This window comes from Ranitomeya variabilis, chromosome 3 (genome assembly GCF_051348905.1).
Source record: "Ranitomeya variabilis isolate aRanVar5 chromosome 3, aRanVar5.hap1, whole genome shotgun sequence".
Classification (NCBI taxonomy): Eukaryota; Metazoa; Chordata; class Amphibia; order Anura; family Dendrobatidae; genus Ranitomeya; species Ranitomeya variabilis.
Window position 1 is genome coordinate 510451374 of NC_135234.1, and position 27506 is coordinate 510478879.

Below are 27506 nucleotides of genomic sequence, written 5' to 3' on the forward strand. Positions count from 1 at the left end.
CTGCAGAGTCCGCCTGCCCAGAGTCACATCTGTGGAAGTCTGGGAATTATAATGCTTCAAGAATGCATGCGGACTGGACAAATCCGCAAACATGCAGGCGTGTCTTGTTGACGCCTGGTGCCTGGAACCCACGATAGACGGGGAGATAGGCTGTCGGCTGTCATCTAACACGGAAGGACTACTGGATGTTGAAAGAATACACCAGGCTAAATGGCCGATGGAGACGGCCAAACCCTTCCTGTAAAAGTCAGGAAACCTTCCTCTTACCGGTAGGAAACCCAAGATACAGTGTCCAACCTTCGGAAGGACGCCGTCCTCAAGACATGCCTAGTCAGAGCACTTGCTCTGTCCGGAATATGGGGACCTCATTCCATTTTGTGGAGTGGTGCCAAAAGAGATGAGGGAGAAACTATGCCCTCATGACAGTAGTAATACAATACCACCTTGGTAACTAGGGACAGGGAAGGCTTGAGGACAACCTTGCCTTGAAGGAAATAAGAGAAAAAAGTCTGAAAAGACCCGTTAGCACCGAAGACTCGTCAGGATGAGGATATAGCCGAGAGAAAAGGACAACCTTCCCTAATAGAATAGATCGCAATGATCTAACGGTATGCAATAGGGAAGAATTACATGTGAAAAACATCCTGCGAGGTGGTCCCTACTTGCAGTTTTGTTGCAGAAATACAGAAAGCTACCAGCTCCGCAAGCGAACTGACGTGGTCAGTACGGATTTACGAGGATCACTGGGGCCCTTTCTGCTTCTGAAAAGCTTTCGGAAGTGGAAACTGGTACCACGGAATAACCGGAGCATGCAGTGCGAAGGCTCCTGGATCTCGAGGCCGAACAACCAACTCCAGTACGCCGGCGATAGTCAGGACGCTATCCGAGCTACAACTGTAGAGCTCCAGTGAAGGCGGGTCTGATGGAATACTTCCGGTGAAGTTCCCACTCACTTGAGATGAAACCCTGACGACTAAATATGTTCGCAGCCCAGAGTTCTACTTCTGGGATATGAACTGCCAATATCACCGAGTGATAGATCTCGGCCCATGTGAGGTACTTTGGCCATGGTGCTTGAACGTGGGTACTCGCTAAATGATTGACGTATGACACAGCCGTGGCGTTGTCCAATTGAATTCGGATGGGTTGACCCGCCATAAGGAGTGGACCTACTATAGGACTACCCTTGAGATCTCCAGAGCAATGATCGGGAGAAGAGGACTGGCATTGGAAGTTACTAGTAACCATGGAACCGGGAGAAAAAACTCCGGATGAAGAAGGAACTCCGAGACTATCGTCTGAAAGGCTGCTTGACTTGCTGAAAACTAACGGAGCAAAGGAAACTGTTTCCATTGTCGTCTCCGTTTTTTTTTTTTTTTTTGAACCCTCCCAGCAAATCGAATGAAATGAGGGGATGAGTGAGCAAGAGCGCGAGCTCCCTGTTGAAAAACCATGACCTTGTCCGGAGGGAGATTTACCACCCTTCTGGAAGAATATTGGATCATCCTCAAAAAGGATATCTGCTGGGCTGGAAATGAGAAGTTGTCTAAGTCTAGCCACCAGCCCAGGTGAGAGGGTATCGCAAGAGATATAGACGACTTAGCGTAGTCCTGCAAGGGTGGGTAAACAGTCGGTCAAACAGGATAGGACGACCACGCCTCTAGGTGCAAGATGACAGCCACCATGACCCTTGCGAACACCCTGGATGCGGTAGCAAGGCCGAAGAACAATGTCGTGACTTAAATGCTATTCACGAATGGAAAAGCAAAGGAATTTTTGAAGAGGTTAGGCATCCCGAATGTCGATGGATGCCCGAAACTGCACCTTTTTTGTTGAAGTAATGGCTGAGCGGATGAGACTCCATTCGAAGAAGAAGAAGAACCTTGTGAAAAGATTGTTAGAAGTTTGAGGTCCGGAATCGGTCCTACTTATCGTTCCACCTTTTAGTAACCAAGATCCCTTAGATCTAGCCTGTCCTGGACAACCCTTTCACTGTTGTTCGGGGCTGCGGAAACGTACGATTGTTCGTTAGTCCCCCGCTCAAGAATATGATTGACCAGCTGAACTGTCTTCAGGAAAGGGATACTGGTGTGAATCAAAGTAGTTAAGGGCTCTAAGCAGGAGACCGTTGCTCTAGCATCCATGCGGCGGATAGGGAGGTTAAAGGGCTGGATGCTATTTGACAGATCGTGGCATTTTTAATTGAGGACATATCGGGCAGGGATACTGGTAGGTAACCCATAGGAGATTGTACCCGGTTAATCTGCCGAGTGGCAGAATGCGCCGCTGCTTCCATCAGGTCATTGCAGAGTTAAAAATTAGGAGCCTCGATCCACCATCCTCTTAACAAGGAAGTGGAGAGGGAAATTCGCCTACTTGCATCTTCTGTTAAATAGTGGTGATGCAGAGAGGGGTGCTCAGACGCCCGAAAAAAAACGGATGCCTCTGTACATCCACAGAGTACAGGTCTCCGGGTGGACAGGACAGGCTGTCTGGCGTTAGGCCTGGGCCTTCGAGTGCCCGTCTGTTGATGGTGTGGGGAGACCGGCGCCCTTTAAAGTGCCTGTCGCCCTTAAAAATCAGACCAGGCATAGCGTCCCGCGTAGAGGCTTCTGTCCAGTGAATCGCATATCCGGACTGGATGGCAAAAGCTCTACGAGGGAGTATAGGCTGAGGGAACTAGTTACACTGGGATAAACTGGGATCGGCGGCAGAGGGCTCCTCATCTATGACCAGTTTCGGATTGGTCATGGTGCCCTCAAGACCAGGGAAAACTGGTCGTGTGCCTTTAAGACCAGGGAAAACTGGTCGTGTGCCTTTAAGACCAGGGAAAACTGGTCGTGTGCCTTTAAGACCAGGGAAAACTGGTCGTGTGCCTTTAAGACCAGGGAATACTGGTCGTGTGCCTTTAAGACCAGGGAATACTGGTCGTGTGCCTTTAAGACCAGGGAATACTGGTCGTGTGCCTTTAAGACCAGGGATTACTGGTCGTGTGGCTTTAAGACCAGAGAATGCTGGTCGTGCGCCTTTAAGACCAGGGAATACTGGTAGTGCGCCATTAAGACCAGGGAATACTGGTCGCGTGCCTTTAAGACCAGGGAAAACTGGATGTGTGCCTTTAAAACCCGGGAATTCTGGTCACGCGCCCTTAAGACCAGGGAATACTGGTCACGCGCCTTTAAGACCAGGGAATACTGGTCACGTGCCTTTAAGACCAGGGAATACTGGTCACGCGCCTTTAAGACCAGGGAATACTGGTCACGTGCCTTTAAGACCAGGGAATACTGGTCACGTGCCTTTAAGACCAGGGGATACTGGTCACGTACCCTTAAGACCAGGGGATACTGGTCACGTACCCTTAAGACCAGGGAATACTGGTCACGAGCCTTTAAGACCAGGAAATACTGGTCACGTGCCTTTAAGACCAGGGAATACTGGTCACGTGCCTTTAAGACCAGAGAATACTGGTCGTGTGACTTTAAGACCGGGAATACTGGTCATGCGGGTTTAGGTAAAATCTCGCAGCGAGCGAGAAGCGCCAATTTAGGGGGCGGAGCTACAGGCACGATGTGGTCGGAGCCTCGAAACTTCCATGATAGGCCCCAGCCGGGGCGTAAATTTCTGCAGCCGGCGTCAGCGTAAGAGTTAGGGGTGGTCACCCGTTGCTCGAGAAAATTGAGCGCTTCCGCGTCAGGCGCTAAGCGCCGGGAAAAAAGGCTAAGCCGCCTTGAGGCGACACAGTGCGCTTCTGGAGGTGCGGACTACACATCGGCCGAAGCCGGGAGCTAAATTTGTTAGCCGGCTGGAGCGTTACCTCAGGGAGGTGGCCACAGGGAAGTCTGAGACTGCCTGTCAATATCCCGCTGCAGAAGCCCATTGCTGGCAGGATCCACTTACCAACGGTGCGCGTCCCGGCATGGAGCCGCCGCGGATGTCGGGTATTGCAGCGTGGACGGTGCAGGGGTAGAGAGATAAACCTCAATCCATCATCCCTTTGTTAGGGAGGTGGAGAGGAACCGTCCGCCTCCTTGTCCGCTTTCACAGTGGTGGAGGCTGCCCGGACCATGGAGAGGGGCTTCTGTACATCCACGAAGTTCAGCCCATCGGGACCATGAAAGCACCTCCGCTCCTGAAAGGGATTTCACTGCGGCCTAGTCCGGCTGCAAAAGCCGGGGACTAAATTTATGGAGCCTGCCGGTGGAGCGCGTCGGCGGGCCGCGCGCCGAATGATTGCCGCTGGCGTACCGGCCAGTGGCACCCCCAGGACCGCATCTTCCAGGCAGGCAGCGTGAGGAAGCATGGCCCCCGAGATCTGCAGGGCGCCTCTCGTCCCAGACGAGAAGCGCCGATATAGGGGGCGGAGTTACGGCCGTGGGCGGATCTAATCACTGCGGCCTAGTCCGGCTGGAAAGCCGGGGACTAAATTTTGAGGGCCTGCCCGGCGATGCGCGGTGTCGGCCGCGATGGAGCGCCGCTAACCGCCGCTGACCCCTGCTGGCGGCGCCTCTCCCCAGGGACCCGGACCGTACCTCATGCCGCCAGAACATCCTCCTGAAGAGCTCCGGAGCGTGGAGGAAAGGGAGGAGGAGGGGGGGGAGTATGTACTCACAGCCTCCAGATGCGCAGGTCCCCTTGACACAGTGAGTGTACGCTCTCAATCCATGCACCTTGGTGAATGGAGAGAATTCTTCTTCCAGATGGAAGTGTGCAAACGCCATATAATGTGGGCCTTGTCTGTCGGGCCCCGGAGAGGAACATTAGAGCCAGGCTCTATGTGCTCGCCGTTTTGCAGGGGGGGAAGGGAGATCGGAACCAAGGAGGGAACCGTCACCCCAAAATTGGCGTGCTCCAACGTCGCAGGAGAGGGACGGGGAGGTATACTCGCCGTGCTCGCCTGTTGCTGGTTCGGGGGAGAGCGGGTCCCATAAAAAAGGATCCGTCGCCCCCTTCACTCCGTTGAATAAAAAATAAAAATTAAAATTAAAATAAGAAAGTTGGGGTCTGAAAACAGACCCAAGTGCCTCCTACAGACACTAAGCAAGAACTGGTTAGCTGAGGGCCAGCAGGAGGGTGTATACTGCAGGGGAGGAGCTAACTTTCTTTGTATCACTTAGTGTCCTCCTAGTGGCAAGCAGCATAACACCCACGGTCTGTGTCCCCCAATGAGGCGTAGGAGAAATGCATAATAATAAAGTTTTATTTAAATAGCGCCAACATATTCTGCAGCACTTTACAATTCAGTGGGAACATGCACAAATAATATCAGACATGACAAAGTAACACATAGTTCAACAGTTGCAGGAGGAGCCAGGTCCCTGCTCACAATATATAGAGAAGTATCGGCAACACAATAGGTTAAAAGCACTTGTCATGTGTGCTCCAGCCATCACTATAATAAAGAGGGGATGTCAAATAAGCTGCATCTTCCAGTCACCAGCCAGTATCTATGGTAAGTCCAACTGCCATTAACTATTGGGTGCAAGTAAGATATGCAGACCGATGAATAGGAGATACCAGATGCTGAATTAGATTAGCAAATTGAGGTGATAGGCCTGACTAAAGAGATGTGTTTTTCAAGCACACTTAAAAATGTAGGGGCTAGGTATTAAAATCGGATTGTCTGGGGTAGTGCAATCCAGAAAACTGGCATAGTTTGAGAGAAGTCTTGAAGACGCAACTGGGAGGTTCAGATTATGGAGGATGTTAGGGTGCTTTCACACTAGCGTCGTACGATGCACGTCGCAATGCGTCGTTTTTGAGAAAAAACACATCCTGCAAAGTTGCCCGCAGGATGCGTTTTTTCTCCATAGGCTTGCATTAGCGACGCATTGCCACACGTCTCATCTGTTGTGCGACGGATGCGTCGTGTTTTGGCGGACCGTCGGCACAAAAAAACGTTACATTTAACTTTTTTTGTGCATCGTATCCGCCATTTCCAACCGCGCATGCGTGGCCGGAACTCCATCCCCTCCTCCCCGGACATTACAATGGGGCAGCGGATACGTTGTGAAACTGCATCCGCTGCCCCCTTTGTGCTTTTTTTTTTTTTTTTTTACAGCATGCGTCGGTACGTCGGCACGTCGCATTGCGTCGTACGACGCTAGTGTAAAAGTAGCCTTAGTCTTACATCACTTACATAGCGGAGAGCACAAGTAGGGTGATAGACCTAGATGAGGGAAAAGATGTATGGTGGTGCAGAACTGTGGAGAGCAATGTGGGTGAGAGGGATCAGTTTGTATTGTATTCTGTAGAGGATGGGTAACCAGTGTAATAACTGGCACAACGTGGAGGGATCGGTGTAGCGGCTGGACAAAAATACGACCCTGGCTGCCACATTCAGGACAGATTGGCGAGGATAAAGTCTGGGAAGAGGGAGACCGATCAGTAGAGAGTTGAGCAATCCAGACAAGAACGAATAAGAGCAACAGTAAGACAGTAAGTTCTTGCAGCTTCTCTGAACAGTAGAACAATGTACCACAACTCCAGAGTCTGTTAAATCTTTCTTTTGCAGTAAAGCGGGGGGTTCTGAGTTACCTCTGTAGCAATCCTATGCGGAGCTCTAACAAATTTTGCTTGGTCTTACAGACATTATCTTGACATCTACTGTTCCTGTTTACTGCAATTTCTTAAAGGGAACCTGTCACCCCCAAAATTGAAAGGTGAGCTAAGCCCACCCAGGGGCGTTCACGCTGCGGTCCGGTCCGATGGGAGTCGCGGTCCGGTCCGGGGCCTCCCATCTTCTTACGATGACGTCCTCTTCTTGTCTTCATGCTGCGGCTCCGGCGTACCTTGTCTGCCCTGTTGAGGGCAGAGCAAAGTACTGCAGTGCACAGGCACCGGGAAGGTCAGAGGCCCGGCGACTGCCCACTGCAGTACTTTACTCTGCCCTCAAGGGCAGGGCAGACAAAGCACGCCTGCGCTGGAGCTGCAGCGTGAAGACAAAAAGAGGACGTCATCCTATGAAGATGGGAGGCCCGGACCGCGACGCCCATCGGATCAGACCGCCCCTGGGTGAGTATAATCTAACCTCTTTTTCTCATCTTTCAGGATACATCGGGGGCTTAGCTCACCTTCGATTTTGGGGGTGAGAGGTTCCCTTTAATTACATTTTAAACTGAGGAAAGAGCGACCTGAAAATGCTTTGCTATTTTCTTATAGCCTTCTCCTGTTTTGTGGGCCTCCACCATTTTCAGAGTGCTAGGCAGCTGCTTAGAACCACCCATGGCTGCTGTTTTTGGCACAAGGTTAAGGGTATGTGCACACGTAGGTTGGATCTCTGCGGATTTTCCACACCTGTTTTTGAAAATCCGCGGGTAAATCGCACTGCGGATTACCTGCAGATTCACTGTGGAATTACCGCGGATTTACAGCGGTTTTTGTGCCGATTCCACATGCAGTTTTACACCTCCGGATTCCTGTTAAGGAGCAGGTGTAAACTGCAGCGGAATCCGCACAAAGAATTGACATGCTGAAGAACCTAAACCGCGGCATTTTTTTCCCGCAGCATGTGCACTGCAGTTTTTGTTTTCCATAGGTTTACATGGTACTGTAAACTCATGGAAAACAGCTGCAGATCCGCAGCGTAGAAACTGTTGCGCATTCGCAGCAAAATCCGCACCGTGTGCACATAGTATACCCTTAAGGACGCTGGGTCTTTATAAAGCTCAGAAATTTGCATCACCAGGGCCTTTCCTAACGATGATAGTGAACAAGCCATAACCCTAAGGGTATGTTTCCACGGTCAGGAAACGCTGCATTTGACGTTGCGCAGAGCTACAGAATCAAACACGCAGCGTCCAGATGTTACAGGATACTGGAGGGGATTTCCTGAAATCCCGTCTCCACTATGCGTTAAAGACGCAGGCGGCAGACACGCGTAAACAGATATGTGGCGTGTCTTTCCAGAACGCAGCATGTCTGTTTACAATGCGGCAACGCTCCGTCGCCGCACTGTAAATTTCCCATAGATGATCATTAGATGCGATAAAACCGCATCTAATGATTAGTCACATGCATAGTAACTGTGTAAAGTCAGCTTACTACACATGTCTACTAACATGCATAGTAACTGTGTAAAGTCAGCTTACTACACATGTCTACTAATTTAAATAATCTCTTACCTGTCCCGCCGCCGGAAGTCCGCGTCCACTGCAGTTCTCTCGATAACTTAGCTCACCGCGAGAACTGCCGTGCACGTGACTGGGGGTTATCTCCGGTCACTAGTCTGGTTCTCACGGTCAGCTGATCAGCTGATTGTGAGAACGCTGCAGTGCAGGTGATTGCTGGAGAGTTATCTCCAGCGATCATCTACAAGCTCTGCTATGTCTGGATGTCAGGCATCCAGCTGTAGCAGAGCAGGACTCGTCGAGGGACACTCGTTATTAAGGACTACGTCGGACACAGGGAGTATACGGTTGGTTTATCTTTTTTTTTTTTTTTTTTTTCAGAAGATCAATGGCTTCGCTTGGATTACCAGTATAATAAAGATGGCAAAACTGTGTGGTGTTTTATTTCATTATTCTGCATGTGTGTGTTTTACTAACCCTTTACCAACTATAGGATTAGTAATGGTAGGAGTCTCATTAATGCCTCTCCATTACTAAGCCGGCTTAGTGTCACCTTACAAAAGGTGACATTAACCCCTTATTACCCCATATGCCACCACTACAGGGCAGTGGGAAGCGAGAGGCTAAGCGCCATTTCTGAGGTGGCTGGGAGCTGGCCTCTCTAGGCTATGAATATCAGCCCTCAGCTGCCAGCGTAGCCTTTCTGGCTATTAATTATAGGGGGACCCCCACGTCATTTTTTTTTTTGGGTCCCCCTATTTTAATAGCCAGTAAAGTATATAGTTGCAGGCTGAAATTAATAGCTTGGGAAGATCCATGGGTATTAACCCCTTCCCAGGCTACAAACATCGGTCCCCCAGTCGCTGGCTTTCCCTATCTGGCGCAGAAAATTGCACGGGAGCCCACGCCATTTTTTTTCTTAAGTTTTTAAATTAAACATATTGCATTTAAGGTCGGGGTCAGACTTGCAAGAAACTCACACGAGTCTCTCTCATCAATACCCGGTACTGCCACTGTCACTCGGGATCAGAGCGTTCAGCTACATAGAAATACATGCAGCCGCACTCTCCGGTCCAGAGAGCAGGCGGCAGTGCCGGGTATTGATGTGCGAGTCTCATGCGAGTTTCTTGCAAGTGTGACCCCGGCCTAAGCAGATCTCGTGTGTGTGTGCGTTTCTTTATTTAAGGCCGGGATCACACATGGGAGAAACTCGGGACAAGCTTCGCATCTTATAGAAATACATGCAGCCGCACACTCCGCTCCCGAGTGCCGGCGGCAGTGCCGGGTATTTAGATGCAAGACTCGTTCGAGTTTCTCGCATGTGTGATCCCTGCCTAACTCTTTATGTACCATTTTATTATGTTTATTACTAAACATCGGGCTTGGTATTATCTATCGATATATCTATTATCTATCTATCAATGTATCTATTATCTATCTATCAATGTATCTATTATCTATCAATGTATCTATTATCTATCGATATATCTATCTAGCTATCGATATATCTATCTACCGATAGATATATCGATAGATTAGATAGATACGATAGATACAATAGATACATAGATAGATAGATACATAGATCGATACGATAATAGATATGATCGATATAATAGATACGATAGATATAGCTATAGATATAGATACGATAGATAGATAGATACATCTAAAGATAGATATGATAGATATAGCTATAGATAGATAGATATAGCTATAGGTAAATCTATCTATAGCTATATCTATCTATTATCTATCATCTATCGTATCTGATAGATACGATAGATACGAGACACATAGCTATAGATAGATAGATATGGTAGATACGATAGATTAGATACATATATCTATCTATAGCTATATCTATCGTATCTATCTATTATCTATCTATAGATGTATTTATCTATAGTTCTATCTATTATCTATCTATCTGTGTGTAAACATTATTCTTCAATGGAGTATGTAAAAGAAGAGGTTGGACAAGGAAATTACACCACAATTTTTATTTTTTTTGTATATCTTTATTTAGCTTACAAAAACACACGAAAAAAAGCATGAAAAATGCGGATGTACGCAGCGTCCAACCCGCAGCGTTTACTGACTGTGGGAACATATCCCAATATATCTGCAAACAGGAAATCATTTTTTTTTTCCTTCCCAGAAGCCAACTTTCAATTAGCTTTACTTAAAGTGACAATAAACGCAGCAATGGAAAAACGCATCAAAAACGCATGCGGAAAAAACGCACCTGCCATTGACCTCAGATGCAGATTTAGCGCAGATTTTACCTGCGTCAAATCTCCAAGGATGTCCAAACTTTTCTATCAACCTAAAGTTTTGCCTAAAAAAAACAAAAGAAATGTGTCGTCTAACTTTAGAACTTTCAGAGATCATTTCATCTTCAACTTCGTTAACTGTTTGCAATAACAGTAATTTTGACCAGGAGTGCCCAAGCTTTTACATGCCTCTGGTATATAGTGCTGGAAAGCAAATCAGCTGATTGTTTGTCCAATAGGGGCAGTGTACAGAGACAAGAGGAGGGGGCCTAGGACTGCACCGTGAGGAACCCTGACACTAAGGGGGAAGAGTAGAGGAAGAAGAGCTGCCAAGTGAAACAGTGAAGGAGCGCTCGGAGAGGTAATTATCCTTACTTATGTAATGAATAACGTAATGTAAATCTTCAAAAGTTATATAAAAGGAAAAGATGGCCAGAATGCAAGTACTTTAAACACTTAACAGGAGCAAATATTCCTACCAAAAGCATTACAAATAGGATCTTTTCCAACAAAGCGAGTGGAAACACAACACAGATGAAAATATTGGGAAATTGGTGCACTTGCCCACAGTAATCAATTACAATCGTGCTCTCAATTTGCAGATGCTCAAATGAAAACTGCAACCCCACTGGTTATTTGGGGGGATTGCTGCACTTTTAGTTAGCACTTTGAAAGTATTACTCCAGCTAGGTTTTTAAACCTCTCCTGGTAAGTTAGGCTACGTTCACATTTGCGTTGTGCGCCGCAGCGTCGGCGCCGCAACGCACAACGCAAACAAAAACGCATGCACAACGCTGCGTTTTGCGCCGCATGCGTCCTTTTTTTTATTGATTTTGGACGCAGCAAAAATGCAACTTGCTGCGTCCAATGCGCCCGGACGCGTGCGCCGCAGGGACGCATGCGGCGCAAAACGCAAGTGCGACGCATGTCCATGCGCCCCCATGTTAAATATAGGGGCGCATGACGCATGCGGCGACGCTGCGGCGCCCGACGCTGCGGTGCAGACCGCAAATGTGAACGTAGACTTACCTGCAATATTCTTGCTAAACAATTATTATTTTTTCCCGCTCAGTTGCATACATACATTTTGAACCTTTTATTTTAGGCATGTCATAGGATCTCCAGTATGACTTCCAGCCCCATAAAAACTTTACTGAAAAGTGTCCAGTCTCTGACTTCCTAGAACCTGCAGGTTGACTTCACCTATCAAATTACTCCTTGCAGCTCATCTACCCCACCCCCTTTTAGCCAGCACTGCAATCTTGTTCAGTGTGTCCACCAATTTAAATATCTATAATTAGGTTATTAATTATTAAACTCCTCTGAATTACACTGGCTGTCTATACAATTTGTGCATGATATGTGTAGAATATCTAGTGTTAACTGTAACATGCAGATTCATACTGGTCTCCCTGACTCCTGCCTGCAAAAGCTTACAGGGAGAAACCCATCACAAGCAGGTGGCATGAGAGATTGGCTGAAACTGCATCACAAAAGAATACACAAACTCTACTGTGCGAGTTAGGGGACAGTAGCATTATGTCTATGAGCTACCTCTGGCTATCATCAAAAATAAGCAAAAGCGACATGATTAGACTGCCTCCTGTGCACATCTAGGGGCATCTGGGGAAATGAAGATTGCATTAAGGAAACCACATGAGAGAGACAGAAGGAGTCATTAGGTCAGACAAATTAGAAATAGCACATCAACTAAGACAGGTAAAAAGTTTCTAGATTTCATTTAAAGGGAACCTGTCACCACGTTTTTGGAAGATGGGATAAAAATAGCGTTAAATAGGGGCAGAGGTGGGCGTTACATTAGTGTGTGTGTTATGCGTTTATTACCCACCTAAGTTGCCGAAATAACTTTGCAAAGTCTCCGTTTTCGCCTGTCAATCAGGCTGGTCAGGTCACATGGGCGTGGTGTCTTCACCCAGATTTGGCGTAGTTTTCCGTTGGTGGCGTAGTGGTGTGCGCATGCCCAAAGTCCGGAATCCTCTTCCAGGGGATTTAAAATAGCGCGGTGTTCGTTATTGCATTGGTGATCGGTGGGCGCGGCCATCTTCCTTTGGCCGCGCGTGCGCAGAAGCGGCGCTCTGCTGGCCGCGGCTTCAGGAAAATGGCCGCGGGATGCCGCGCGTGCGCAGATGGATATCGCGGCGGCCATTTTCCTGAAGCCGCGGCCAGCAGAGCGCCGCTTCTGCGCACGCGCGGCCAAAGGAAGATGGCCGCGCCCACCGATCACCAATGCAATAACGAACACCGCGCTATTTTAAATCCCCTGGAAGAGGATTCCGGACTTTGGGCATGCGCACACCACTACGCCACCAACGGAAAACTACGCCAAATCTGGGGGAAGACAACGCCCATGCGACCTGACCAGCCTGATTGACAGGCGAAAACGGAGACTTTGCAAAGTTATTTCGGCAACTTAGGTGGGTAATAAACGCATAACACACACACTAATGTAACGCCCACCTCTGCCCCTATTTAACGCTATTTTTATCCCATCTTCCAAAAACGTGGTGACAGGTTCCCTTTAACAAGTCCATTTTGCACTAAATAGGCCAAATTATTGGAGCGCTGTTCAGAACGAGAAGCTCCGGAAAATTGGGCGGAGCCACCATATCGCGTCATAGCGGGGGCAGAGCGTCAGTCTGTACAAGGAGAAAGCCAAATTGTTACCCAGGCCCGAAAAACAGAACCCCCCCCCGCCAGGAAAAGTCTGCCGCCTGTGCCCAGACTGCTCAGAGGCCCCCCTCCTTCTCAGCACATACCCGGAGAGGCTGGAACTGTCCTTCGGACGATGCTGCAGGTACCTTTGCTATAGTTCAGGTACCTCCGTTGTGCTGCTGTCGCTGATTTTTTATTTTTTTTGATGGTGCAGGGATAAGGTTAAAGGCTTGGCTGCAGAAGAGGATACATGGAGGCGACACTCCATGTGCTTGTCTGTTGATGGTGCGGGGAGATCGGTGCCCCTTAAGGGAGCAATCGCCCTTAAAACTCATCCCAGGCATGGCATCCCAAGTTGCAGGAGAGGATACGTGGAGGCGACACTCTCCTTGCTTGCCTGTTGTTGGTTCGGGGAGATCGGAGCCTTGAAAGGATCCGTCGCCCCTTCATCCAGGTAAAAAAAAATCTTTAAAAATTTAACATTAAAAGTTAAAATAAAAAAAAGTTTTTGGTGTGCCTCCTACGGATACTAAGCATGAACTGGTTCTCTGGGAGCCTGCGGGAGGGTGTATACTGCAGAGAAGGAGCTAACTTTCTTTGTATTAAGGGCCAGCCTTCTAATGGCAGCAGCATACACCCACGGTCCTGTGTCCCCCAATGATGTGAAGGAGAAAAAATCCTTATAATCTTGTACCAATGTTTAGTTACTACTTGCTCTATTTATATAGACTGCAAAAAAAAAAAAAAAAAAAAACGCAGACAACGTGAGTATCTAAATAGAAATTAAATTGATATGATGCACCGTGCAAACTGCTTTACAGTAAAATATTTTCTGGGAAATTAAGAGATGACCATACCAGCTGGAATTAGTCCGGCTTCTTGCACTGATGGCTGAGATAAGATCTGCCTCAATCTGTCTTGATGAGATAGAAGGGCCCAGCCAGCCTTCAGTATGTAAAGCTTCAGCTGCTGACACCTCAACCGGTCCAGATCAACTTGGTCTGTAAAACAATGAATTAAATGGCGCAATAAGTGGAGCTGCCGAGATGGCTTCTTACACTTTCAGCCTAGTAAACAGAATAGGATGCTATTTGTGGCTCGAAGATGCACAGAGCTTGATTATAATGCCTTTCCCTGGAAGGAGACAATCAATTTAATCCTCTCTCCATGCTGTCAAAGCTTCCTTTTATCGACAGGATAACCATTTTCAATCACAATAATCACTCCTAAAGTTCCAAGGCACTCTGCATTTTCCTAACAAGTAGCCGAGGTCATAAAGGCAGCATTTCAAAGATGGTTGATACGAGCAGAACAGGGGGTAAATGGCTCATCACTTTTCCATAATGATGTGGACCATGCTGTGATTTACAGGCGCTACAGAATTATACTACTTAAGGCTATCCATTTCTGCCATAAATGCAGAACTCAAGTGGACTTTACCTGCGAGCCCCTGACTGGGAGACTTCTTCATCCGGTGCTTTTCCAGCTTGCACCCTGCCAGGTTTACCAGCTGTGCCCACACAGACAGCATTGGATCAGCAAAAGGCAAATTGTTCACACAAAATGGCACCACAGGCAGCTAGAAGATTAAAACAAAAGTGAAATGCAGGAACAGAACATGTGCATTATATTACATAAAGAGGAGACAGAACATATGCAGCACAACACAATGCCTTTTTCAGAACAGGGATAACTCCACTTACTGGGTGAAGGTGATTTAAAGGGCAAATATGGCTGGTGCGCACGTCATGGAACTGTACTGTGATTTTTCCTTTTGGAGTGATTCGCGTCACGGTGCCCTCTCCAAATTCATCATGTAACACCTGTCCCCCAAGACGTAAACGACTGTCTATGCCGCCTATTACAGCCAGAACTGCCATCAGGCTACGAACTTCAGGGTTTTCAGAGTCTGGGAAGTAGTCCTCCAACATGGCCTGCTAAAGAAGCAGATAGAGAGAAATGGTCACATAGGCAAGAAACCATGACATGAATTCACATCCAATGAAAGAAAACAATCCGCTTCAGCAAGAGCACAGAATTTAGGGTGAGATTGTAAAGAAATGGAGCTTCCTACTTCTGGTTACTGGCTACTATGGTTAGCCCTTTAACAGGTTTTAACAATGGCACAAAACTGCATCAAAGCCACATAAAAACGCACAACATTGCGTAGCAAGTACAAAAATCGGACAATGTGCACTAAAAAGATAATTGATAATTCAAACTTTTTTATTATATTTAATGCATTTTTTGCAGTTACTATTGATAAAATGGTGATCTCACTATTTAGGACCCCCTGCATCGATAGCTCCTGCTCCAGCAGAACATATGTGGCCGCATTTCACCCCCAAAGCAAGGATAGAAGATGCCTCAGGGGTTTCAGAAGCCAGACCACTTTAAAAAGAGGCTGCCATGGTTAGACAATAATTAATCAAAGAAGGATACAACCTGAACGTATGTGAAGAGCACATAGCACTATGCAGTCGTGACGATTTAAAAAAACTACCGTGTTTAGAAAAAAAAAAAACTTCTATGTGCAAAACCATCCTTCCTAAGGTGCCCTCACACACAGCATTTTTTATGGGACGAGATAAGCGTTTTTTTTTCCAGTAGCAAAAAAAAAAAATCAAATAGGCCAGATGTTGGCAGTGAGTCTATAGGGTTAATATATGTCATACAGTTATGCATTTCTATAGCCAGTTTATTACAAAACAGCACAGAAGGCTTGAAATTTCTTTTTTTAAGCCCTTTTGTGGTGCTCATTTCTGATATATCTCCATGAATATGATGAAATGAGCATTTGTTTGGGGTTTATTTCATTGTATTTGTATAAATAAAATCATATCATGCCAAGAGGAATCATTTCATTGCATGATTTATAATTGGTCAGGTATTACTCTCTGTTCATGAAAAGCCCAAGTTTCTGGCGTTAGTATCTTGCTAACTTGTATACCAAGTGTACTGCAATGTTACAATATACGTACTGTGATTAAAAGGGCTTTTTACTTACTGCATGTATGCGCTTCCCCTCAAAAATGGTAGTGACGGAGCTGAGCTGAGCATTGATGTACTTGTTTATGAGGCCATTCCACTGATTTAATGAATGAAGGGTACGAAGTAAGGCCACGATCTCCTCTGCCAACGTGCTGCTGTGAGTCGCAGTTAAGGACGCCTGTGGTCGAGTTTTTCGCCTTCGGAGGGTGGATTCTACGAAGAAACAGAAGATGGTCAGAGCTTTAAGAATGGTAAAACAAGGTGGGGAGTATTGCGACAGCGCAGCCCTGCTTACCTCTAAGAAGGGGGATATCCGAAGAGCAGGTAGTCAGGAGGCTGCCCAGAAAGCAGAAAAGCTTCTCAACAAGAAGTTTCATGTCCATTGACCTTTCATTCTTGTCCCATGAAGGGAGGACAGCTTGTAATAATCGAATAGCAAGAATCTGAAATAGTTAATAGGAAAATAGATTATACTATAGGCAAAGAGAGGTCTGGATGCCAAGAGACCAATGGATGGCTTAATCAATAGGGCAGAAGAATCCGGCAGTGAATGGGTTAAATGGAAAGTCTATAGGTCTGTACACATCATGGCTCATGCAAGAGCTCAGCGCTTCTGTCCTGTAGGTTATTAGTGTGGGTCAAAAAGCACAGTCCCCACCGATGTACAGGGCTATATTACGTCAAAAAGTATACAAAGGTTTAATTACACGTTTAAAGAAAAATATGTAGAAGTTAAAATTTATAGTGATATTTGAAAATCAAAATTATCTAAGGTCACATTCACACACAGTATTTGGTCAGTATTTGTTAGGATCCAGGTTTCAACAGCCACGCTGTTAAACGTAGGGCCCCTGAGTTCTGATGGTAGATCGGTCCTTGACCCAGTAGATCTGGGCGGTCTGGTAACCGCCAGGGAACATCGGATACGAGATGCACCAGTTCCGCATACCATGCGCGACGCGGCCAATCCGGGGCGACAAGGATCACCGGGATCCCCTCTATCTTGATTTTTCGGATCACCTTCGGTAACAGAGGAAGAGGGGGGAACACGTACGGGAATCGGAACCGGTGCCATGGGAATATCAGAGCATCCACTCCGACGGCCAGGGGATCCCGAGAACGTGCTAAGAAGTTGGGGACTTTGGCGTTGAGCCTGGATGCCATCAGATCCACGTCTGGAGTCCCCTAGCGAAGGCAGATTTGGCGAAAAACCTCTGGATGGAGCTCCCATTCTCCCGAGGCGAGACCCTGACGGCTGAGGAAGTCCGCCGCCCAGTTCTCGACACCCGGAATATGTACCGCGGAAATGGTGGAGTGGTTGTCCTCGGCCCAACGGAGGATGTGTGAGACCTCCTGCATCGCTGCCCTGCTGCGGGTACCCCCCTTGATGGTTTATGTACGCCACAGCTGTGACGTTGTCCAACTGAATTCGGACTGGGCGACCCGCTAGCAGAGGGTGAAAACGTCTCAGGGCAAACCTGATGGCACGGATCTCCAGAATGTTTATGGGAAGTTTCGACTCCCGCATCGACCAACGCCCTTGGGCGGTGTAGTGGAGAAACACCCCTCCCCAGCCGAGGAGACTGGCGTCTGTGGTCACCACTAGCCAATGGATCGGAAGAAAGGACCTCCCCTGGCGGAGAGTTGACTCCAAAGTCCACCACGTGAGTGCCTGCCTGGTCCGTGGGGACAGAGGGCATGGGCGGTCTAGGGTAAAGGGACTCCTGTCCCAGTTGTCCAGAAGAGCCTGTTGTAAAGGACGGAGATGCAGTTGGGCGAAGGGAATCGCTTCCATTGAGGCTACCATCGTCCCCAGGATCTTCATGGCAAACCGAATGGACTGCGGGCGAGGGCGGGAAAGTTTCCTGGCTCCCTGTTGAAGCGCTTGGGCCGAGGAAGAAAGATCAGTCCCTTGGACGTGTCTAGGATCATCCCCAGGAAAGAGATCCTGCGAGCTGGAACCGGGGAGGATTTGTCCAGGTTGATTAACCAGCCAAGGCGTGAAAGGGAATCCAACGTAATGCGGACGCTTGCTTCGCAGGCATGAAAAGATGGACCTTTGACAAGAAGGTCATCTAAGTATGGCAACACGACCACTCCTCGGGAGTGCAGAATAGCCATGACCGCCGCCATGACCTTCGTGAACACCCTGGGTGCTGTGGCAAGACCGAAGGGCAAGGCCGTGAATTGAAAATGGTCTTCTCGGATGGCGAAGCGCAGGAATCTTTGGTGTGGCGGGAAGATTGGGATGTGAAGGTAAGCATCTCTGATGTCTATCGATGCTAGGAACTCGTCTCGCTCCAATGAGGAAATGACCGACCGAAGAGACTCCATCCGAAAATGTCGTACTTTTACGTGCTTGTTTAGGAGTTTCAAGTCCAAGATGGGACGCACGGACCCGTCCTTTTTTGGTACGACGAAGAGGTTCGAATAGAAACCTTTGAATCTCTCGTGCTCCGGAACCGGGACGATGACCCCGTTCTGGCGGAGGGAATCGATGGCGCAATGGAGAGCGCGTGACTGAGCTCTTGAACTTGGGAGACGAGAGGGAAAAAAGCGAACTGGAGGTGAGACGGAAAATTCTATTTTGTAACCAGACGACACCAAGTCTCTGACCCATTCGTCGGGGGATGACGGAAAGCCAGGCATGACGAAAAAGAAGCAGGCGTCTGCCTACCTTGGTGGTGTCGACTGGAATACTCCCCGAGTCATTGTGAAGGGAATCTGGCAGGTCTAGAACCTCTGGTTCTGGGTTGTCTAGGTCTTCCTCTCCATGACGGATTTGGTTTGTAAGAAGGCCGAGAGTCCCTGTCTGTGCGAGTAGATCGTTCTGATCTAGACGATGCAGCGGAATTGGACCAGAAAGGGCCGCCTCGAAAGGGGCGAAAACGAAAATACTGTTGGCGCTGAAAAGCAGCTCTTGGTCTGTGTTGAGGGAGAAACTTGCTTTTTCCTCCTGTAGAATCGGAAATAAGTTGGTCTAATTTTTCTCCAAATAGGCGTCCGCCCTGAAAGGGGAGAGAAATCAGAGACTTTTTTAGAGGATGAATCCGCCCGCCACTCTCTAAGCCAAATAGCTCTCCTGATGGTGACAGCGTTTGAAGCCGCTGTTGCCGCACAGTCTGCTGCGTCCAGAGACGCGTACATCACATAATCTGCTGCCATAGCCATTTGTTTGGTAAGGTCCGCCGCTTCAGCCGGGAGAGCGTGGTCCTGAAAGGAATGTGCCAGAGTATCTGCCCATGAAACGATAGCTTTGGCGACCCAGGCCGCAGCGAAGGAAGGAGATAGGGAGGAACCTGAGGCTTCATACACTGATCGCGCCAAGGTATCTAGCTGGCGCTCTGTGGGACTTTTAATCGATGCCCCGTCAGATACTGATAACAGCGTTTTGGTAGCCAAACGCGACACCGGAGGATCCACCAGCGGTGGCCCTGTCCAATCCTTTACCAGCTCTGAGGAAAAAGGATATTTAGATTCCAGAGCCTTTTTGCCCGTAAAGCGTTTATCCGGTCGCTCCCTGTGCCTCTTAACTATCTCTAGAAAATCCGGATGGGAGGCGAACACCTTATGGGATCGCTTGTTTCTAGTGAAGGAAATAGCGTGATCCGGAGCTGAATTAGGGTCATCATCAACCTTTAGTGTATGATTGACAGCCTCAATGAGGGAGTCAACAGTAGAACGGAACTCCGGAGAATCCGGGTCCATGGAGGCTTCAGACTCATACTCAGAGTCGTGATCGCTTCTAGCCCTTAGAGAGGGTGAGCGAGAAGTGGAGCTACTGGAGGCTGAATGGCGCGGTGAATGATCGCGAGAGTTAGTGCGGATCCGTTTTGCGGATGTCCGAACCTCCTGTGGGTGAGAGCGGCCCCTGCTGGCCGACGATTCCCCCGTCATAGAGGGGTCTCTTAACCCAGGTAAACGAACGCCCTGCTCCCCAGAGGGGTCATGAAGGGATTCAATCGCCTTAGCTAGCGAGGCCACGGACTGGGAAAGCGACATGGCCCACTCAGGGGGACTAGGAGCACTGGGGTCTTTAGCGGCGGAGGGCTCCTGGGCACATTGGGCATCACAGGATGGGCAGAACGGGGAGCTCTGAGGCTTGGGAAGAGGAGCCTGGCAGGTGGTACAAGCAGAGAAAAGAGGGATTTTTGGTTCTTACCGTAAAATCTCTTTCTTGGAGCCTTCATTGGGGGACACAGGTAACCATGGGACGTCCAAAAGCAGTCCCTAGGGCGGGTATTCTGCAGAAAAAGAGGAGTCAGGTTGGCCGTTGAGAAACCGCCGCCTGCAGTATCCTCCTACCCAGGCTCGCGTCCGCGGAAGCCTGAGTATGCACCCCGTAGAATTTGACAAAGGTGTGCATGGAAGACCACGTAGCGGCCTTGCAAACCTGCGAGGCCGAAGCTTGGTGACGAACTGCCCAGGAAGCTCCCACTGCCCGGGTAGAGTGAGCCTTCACCCCCGAAGGAGGCTGTTTGTCTTGGACGCAGTATGCCTCCAAAACCGCCGAACGGATCCAACGAGCAATCGTGGACTTGGAGGCAGGAAGACCCTTTCGACGCCCATCCGAGACGACGAACAGAGGATCGGCCTGACGAAAAGAGGCAGTTCTGGCGATGTAAATCCGGATAGCCCTGACCACATCCAGCTTGTGAAGGGATTTCTCCAATGGATGAACCGGGGAAGGGCAAAAGGACGGGAGGACAATGTCCTCGTTGATATGAAAAGATGAGACAACTTTCGGTAAGAAGGAAGGAACCGGACGAAGAACCGCCTTGTCTTGATGCAGAACCAGAAAGGGAGAACGGCAGGATAAAGCCGCCAGCTCTGAAACCCTTCTAATGGAGGTGATGGCGATCAAAAAGGCTACCTTCCAGGATAGAAGCGAGAAGGAAATATTCTGAAGCGGCTCAAAGGGCGGCCGCTGCAGGGCATCTAAGACGAGGTTGAGATCCCAAGGCTCAACAGGAGACCGGTAAGGGGGAGCTATATGAGCGACCCCCTGGATGAAGGTCCTCACCTGAGGCAGGGAAGCCAGGTCTCTTTGAAAAAGAATTGATAGAGCGGAGATCTGACCCTTCAAGGTGCTAAGGGAAAGACCCGAATCTAGGCCCGTTTGAAGAAAGCTGAGAAGGGAAGGAAGGGAAAAGGTCATAGGAAACAGATTGTTATCCTGACACCACCGGAAAAAGGCCTTCCAACATCTGTGGTAGACACGCGATGAGGCCGGTTTCCTCGCTCTTATCATAGTCTGGATGACGCTATGAGAAAAACCCGCGTTCTTCAGGACCGCGGCCTCAACGGCCATACCGTTAAATTCAGCGACCGAGAATTCGGGTGGGAGAGAGGCCCCTGTGAAAGAAGGTCCGGAAGATCCGGAAGTCTCCACGGAACATCCGATAACATGTTTATCAGCTCTGCGTACCAGGCTCTGCGAGGCCAATCTGGAGCTACCAAGAGTACGGGGACCCCTTCCGACTTGATCTTCTTTACGACCCTTGGAATCAGAGGGAGAGGCGGGAACAGATAGGGCATCCGGAACTGGGCCCAAGAGATCACGAGAGCGTCGCATCCGACGGCCATCGGGTCCCGAGACCTGGCGACGTACTGAGGAACTTTGTGGTTTGCCCGGGAGGCCATCAAGTCGACGTCTGGAACGCCCCACCGCTGGCAAATCTGGCTGAAGATTGCTGGAAGAAGAGACCACTCGCCCGCCACGATGCCCTGGCGACTTAGAAAGTCGGCCTCCCAATTGTCCACCCCTGGGATGTGGACGGCTGACAGAGAGGGAACATGACCCTCCGCCCAGCGGAAAATTTTTGCTACTTCCGCCATGACTTGACTGCTGCGAGTCCCCCCTTGGTGATTTATGTATGCCACGGCCGTGGCGTTGTCCGACTGAATGCGGACCGGCTTTCCCGAAAGGAGGGACTCCCAGCGGATGAGGGCTAGGAAGATGGCTCTGATTTCCAAGAGGTTGATCGAGAGGCACGCCTCTCGAGCAGTCCAGCGGCCCTGGGCTGTGAGGTGGAGAAAGACCGCTCCCCCAACCTTGGAGACTGGCGTCGGTGGTAATCACCTGCCAGTGGGGGGGTAAAAATGACCTCCCGCGGAGAATGGAGGTGGACAGCGTCCACCAAGAGAGAGACTGTCTCGCCCTGGGGGAGAGGCGAAACGGACGGTCCAGGGAAAGCGGGTTCCTGTCCCAGGCAGACAGAAGAGCCAGCTGGAGGGGACGAGAGTGGAACTGAGCATAGGGGACCGCTTCCATAGAAGCGACCATTCTCCCCAGAACTCTCATGGCTAGACGAAGGGACAGAGGACTCGGACCCTTTAGCGCTCTGACACCCCGACGAAGAGAAAGAAACTTCTCCTTGGGAAGGAAGACCTGAGCCCGAAAGGTATCGAATTCCATGCCTAGGAACTCCAGCCGCTGGGTTGGAATCAAGGAAGACTTCTGGTAGTTGATCAACCAGCCTAGGCGAACTAAGGTGTCCAGAGTAAGATGGAGGCTCTGGCTGCAATCCCCCTGGGATGAGCCCTTGATCAATAGGTCGTCGAGGTATGGGATTACCAGAATCCCTTTTGAACGCAGGATGGCCATGACAGCTGCCATGACCTTCGTAAAGACCCTGGGAGCAGATGCCAGCCCGAAGGGGAGGGCAGTGAACTGGTAATGATGCTCCCTGATCGCGAATCGGAGGAACCTCTGATGCTGCACGCAAATAGGAATGTGAAGGTACGCATCCCGAATGTCCACTGAGCACAGAAACTCTTCCGGCTCCATGGACGCGATCACCGAGCGCAGAGATTCCATTTTGAAGTGTTGAATCCGAAGGTGGCGGTTCAATCGTTTGAGATCCAGAATCGGACGGAGAGAGCCGTCCTTTTTTGGAACCACGAACAGATTTGAATAAAACCCGGAAAACCGCTGGCGAAAAGGCACCGGCACTACGACTCCCGAGGCGAGGAGCGAATCGACGGCCTGGAGAAGCCCTGGGAGATGAGAGGGCTGTTTGGGAGGACGAGAGAGCATGAAACGTCTTCCTGGGGGCGAAGAAAACTCTATTTTGTAGCCTGACGTGACGATCTCCCTGACCCATGCGTCGTCGACTACTGAAAGCCAAACCTCTGAGAAAAGAAGCAGGCGGCCTCCCACCCTGGAAGGAGTTCCAGGTGGGTGTGACCCGTCATTTATTAGAAAACCTGCGGCCCCGAGATCCCGATGGTTTTGCGGGGTGGCTCTTGGCTCTCCAGCGTGGCGGAGGCCTGAAAGAAGGTTTTCTTCGGTCCCCCTGTGAAGAGGAACGGTCCTGGACGGGGTTTCCCGAAGAGGCAAAAGACCGAAAGGGACGAAAGGACTGGGGACCTCTCCTGTTGAAGGGACGTTTAGGCTTGGACTGAGGTAAGGAGGTACTCTTACCGCCAGTAGCGTCCGAGATCATTTGATCTAGCTGCGCGCCGAAGAGTCTGGAGCCCTGGAAGGGCAGACCAGTGAGCGATTTCTTAGATGCGGGGTCAGCGTTCCACGCCTTTAACCAAAGAATCCGGCGAATGGCGACAATGTTGCCATTAGCCCTGGTAGAGCAGGCCGCTGCATCAAGGGAGGCATTCATCAGGTATTTTCCTGCCAGTGAAATCTGATCCGCTAATTCAGACAGTTCTTCAGCAGGAGCAGAGGCCGAAATGCCCCTGCGCAGGGTCTTGGCCCAGGCTGATCCAGCCTTGGCTACCCATGATGAGGCGAAAATAGGGCAAAGGGAGGCTCCGGAGGCCTCAAATGCTGATTTTTTGATTGAAGATTCCCTACCTGCAGATGAGGAAGCATCAGGATCCCTGGTAGATAGAGGGTCCTGGAAGTAGTCCTCCTTCCCGCGCCACGACTCTCCGGCGCAGAAGACGGCGTCGACCCCTGAACAGGGGGAGAGGGTCACTGGATGTGACCGCCGTCTTCCTCTCAGCCCGCTCCGAGGAGAGGGATGAGGAGGGGAAACGGGCAGGACTGGCCACCGAAGAAAGGGTCACCCTGAACACCCGAATGGGTGACAGGGGACAAAGTCCTGCCCAGCGGGTCCGAGAGGGTGCGATGTGGGTGATACCACACTGCTCTCCCGGTCGCTCAAAGTGGGGAAAACAGGGTGAGAAAACTGCACCCTGTTACCCTGAAGAAAGTATCTGAAAAAGAAAGGGGAAATGATTAAAAACAAACAACAAATCCCTGTAAAAGAAATGCGGATCTGGTGTTAGATCCAGGTCCGCCTCCTACAGACACTAAGCAAAAACTGAGTTGCCTGGTGCCTGTCGGAGGGTGTATACTGCCGGGGAGGAGTTACTTCTTCTTTATTTGCATAGTGTCAGCCTCCTAGTGACAACAGCATACACCCATGGTTACCTGTGTCCCCCAATGAAGCGAGAAAGAAAAGGTGGTATGAACCTTAGTGACCTTTTTACCCCTTGACTGGGACATGTTGTACCCCAATGAATGCACAGAGCTGCTATGAGGAAGTTGAGGGAAGCTGAGGGGTATCGCTGCAGGGAAGCAGATAAAGCTGTCTCCTTACCCTGTCCTGTGCCCCGCAATCGAGTGGAGAAGGAAGATCCTCCGTGGGAGTGAGTGGGAAGGCCGGCCGGCGCTGCGTGCTGCAGGAAGATGGCTGCCGAGACCCTGAAGTGAAGTCTCGCAGGGAGCGAGAAGCGCCAGAAGCGTGGGCGGCGCCGCAGTAGTGATGCGTGGAGTGGGCGGAGCCTACCGGAGTGCGGCCTAGCAAAGGGCCGAAGCCGGGGACTAAATTTTCGGCCTCGGCCGGCGCGCACCCGCGGACCGTGGGAAAGAGAATCGCGGCGCTCCACAATGATTGTGCCGCTAAGGAGCCCCCAAGAAAAGGTGACCGCTATAAATACCGACCCCTAAGGCCATACCCAGAGGCAGGGGCGCACGCCATCTGCACTTACCCCATAGGTGCCAGGGATAAAAGGGACGGTGCAGGGTTAGAGGAGCCTCCATCCACCATCCCCATGAAAGGAGGGGTGGAGAGGAACCGTCCGCCTCCTTCCATCATCCGCTCTTTTTCAGTGGTGATGCAGTGGGGCTGCACGGACGCCACGGTAGAGTAGTGCCACTGTACAGCCAAGGGTGAAACCTGGTGGGCAGGGCAGATGTCCGGCAATAAAAGGCCTGGCTGCAGAAGAGGATACTGGAGGTAAAACACCAGTGCTCGTCTGTTACTCGGGGGGAGATCGGTGCCCCTGAAAGGGTCCCGTCGCCCAAAAAGGTCAGCTCAGGCAGTGGCTTCCCACGTCGCAGGAGAGGATACGGAGAGGTGAAACTCCCGTGCTCGCCTGTTGTTGGTTCGGGGGAGATCGGAACATGAAAGAATCCGTCGCCCCCTTCGTCCGGGATAGAAATTTAAATCCAGTGTGCCTCCTACGGACACTAAGCTTGAACTGGGTCTCTGGAAGCCAGCATGAGGGTGTATACTGCAGGGGAGGAGGTAACCTTTTTTGTCTCAACTTAGTGTCAGCCTCCTAGTGACAGCAGCATAACACCCATGGTCCTGTGTCCCCCAATGTGGCGAAGGAGAAATCAAAATTATCTAAGGTCACATTCACACACAGTATTTGGTCAGGATTTTACCTCAGTATCTGTAAGCCAAAACCAGGAGTGGAACAATCAGAGGAAAAGTATAATAGAAACCTATGCACCACTTCTGTATTTATCACCCACTCCTGGTTCTGGCTTACACATACTGAGGTAAAATACTGACCAAATACTCAGAGTGAATGTGGCCCGATGGTTTTAGCTGGCTGCCATGTCCAAATCTTAATTTCATGTAAGAGGTTTGCCTCTCAGGGAGCTGTAGAGCAGGAAGCCCGAGACTACACAAGCGTACAATAGTCACATCGATGGCTTTCTATGCCCCCAACTAAAGTCAATAGTGTGGGAGGCAGAAGGAACACAAGTTAACAGAAAAATACAGATTTTTATTTTATTTTAATGTAGCCATTTTAGGGCTCTTTACATGAGGAGTTTCTGAACTGCAGCAAATGAATTGGGGCCAGATGACTTAAAAGCTGCACAATTTTGGGGTACATACTGCAGCCCTTTGTAAAAAAAAACAAAACAAAAACAAAGTACGTCCTACACAATGGGACTTTGGCTACATACTATTTTGTATAGGCTTTCAAAGTAGTAAATACAAAAATGTCTTTATTAAATGTCTTCTATTACAAATAATTAGTATATAAAAAGGTTACAAGCAGAAGAGGCAGCGGTGGCAAGCACAGGAGAAGGAGACAATGTGAATTCCATCCAATCATGTGCTACAAGGTATGGAGGAATCGAATTGCCAATTGGTAGCAGATAACAAGGATGCCAATATATGGAATGGTGATCCCTTTCTTATTATTATCCATTTCATTTTCCGTTAAAATCGGCATCCTTGAGATGCGTTGTTAATAATTGGCAATGTGATCCTGCCATACCTTAGGACTGCTGGTGTTCTACCATGTAGAGAATATGTGGATGTAATTACCTTTGCTTCCTCCTTTTGTGCTTCTACTGCTTTTAACCATTGTTATATATTATTTGTAATGTAACATAGTAATAAAGCAATTTTTGCATTTACTCATTTTGTATTATGCTTTTATATAGCCAGCCCTCACTATCTATGCATGTCTTTGGTGAGATAGATATATATATATATATATATATATATATATATATATATATATATATATATATATATATATATATATATATATATATATATATATATATATATATATATATATATATATATATATATATATATACACACACACACAGTTATATGAAAAAGTTTGGGCACCCATATCAATCTTAAGCTTAATGTTTTATAAAAATTGTTTTTTTTTGCAACAGCTATTTCAGTTTCATATATCTAATAACTGTTGGACACAGTAATGTTTCTGCCTTGAAATGAGGTTTATTGTACTAACAGAAAATGTGCAATCTGCATTCAAACAAAATTTGACAGGTGCATAAGTATTAAAAGCTACAGGAAGCGACTAGATGCTGTTATTTTTGCAAAAGGAGGATCTACCCTAAATATTAATGTCACTTTTCTGGGGAGGTGCCCAGAAAAGTGACATTAATATTTAGGGTAGATCCTCCTTTTGCAAAAATAACAGCATCTAGTCGCTTCCTGTAGCTTTTAATGAGTTCCTGGATGAAGGTATTTTTGACCATTCCTCTTTACAAAACAATTCCAGTTTAGTTAAGTTTGATGTTCGCTGAGCATGGACAGCCCTCTTCAAATGATCCCACAGATGTTCAATGATATTCAGGTCTGAGGACTGGGATGGTCATTCCAGAACAGTGTAAAGGTACCTTCACACTAAACAATATCGCTAGCGATCCGTGACGTTGCAGCGTCCTGGATAGCGATATCGTTGAGTTTGACAGGCAGCAGCGATCAGGATCCTGCTGTGATATCGCTGGTCGTTGGTTAAAGTTCAG

The 27506-nt window shown here is 48.8% G+C and overlaps 1 protein-coding gene across 5 annotated transcripts in view; it reads right to left on the reverse strand.

Moving 5' to 3' along the window:
* The window catches only part of HERC2 (HECT and RLD domain containing E3 ubiquitin protein ligase 2), a 262965-nt gene that overhangs the window by 88212 nt on the left and 147247 nt on the right, over window positions 1-27506 (reverse strand). For 3 of the 5 annotated variants that reach the window (XM_077296925.1, XM_077296924.1, XM_077296922.1), the window contains exons 40-44: window positions 16302-16449; window positions 16023-16219; window positions 14719-14952; window positions 14456-14594; window positions 13873-14016 (exon numbers count right to left, since the gene is read on the reverse strand). In XM_077296925.1, the coding sequence (XP_077153040.1) occupies window positions 13873-14016; window positions 14456-14594; window positions 14719-14952; window positions 16023-16219; window positions 16302-16449 (862 nt within the window). The remainder of the gene's footprint in view (window positions 1-13872; window positions 14017-14455; window positions 14595-14718; window positions 14953-16022; window positions 16220-16301; window positions 16450-27506) is intronic. The other 2 variants (XM_077296926.1, XM_077296923.1) reach the window with 1 other exon arrangement.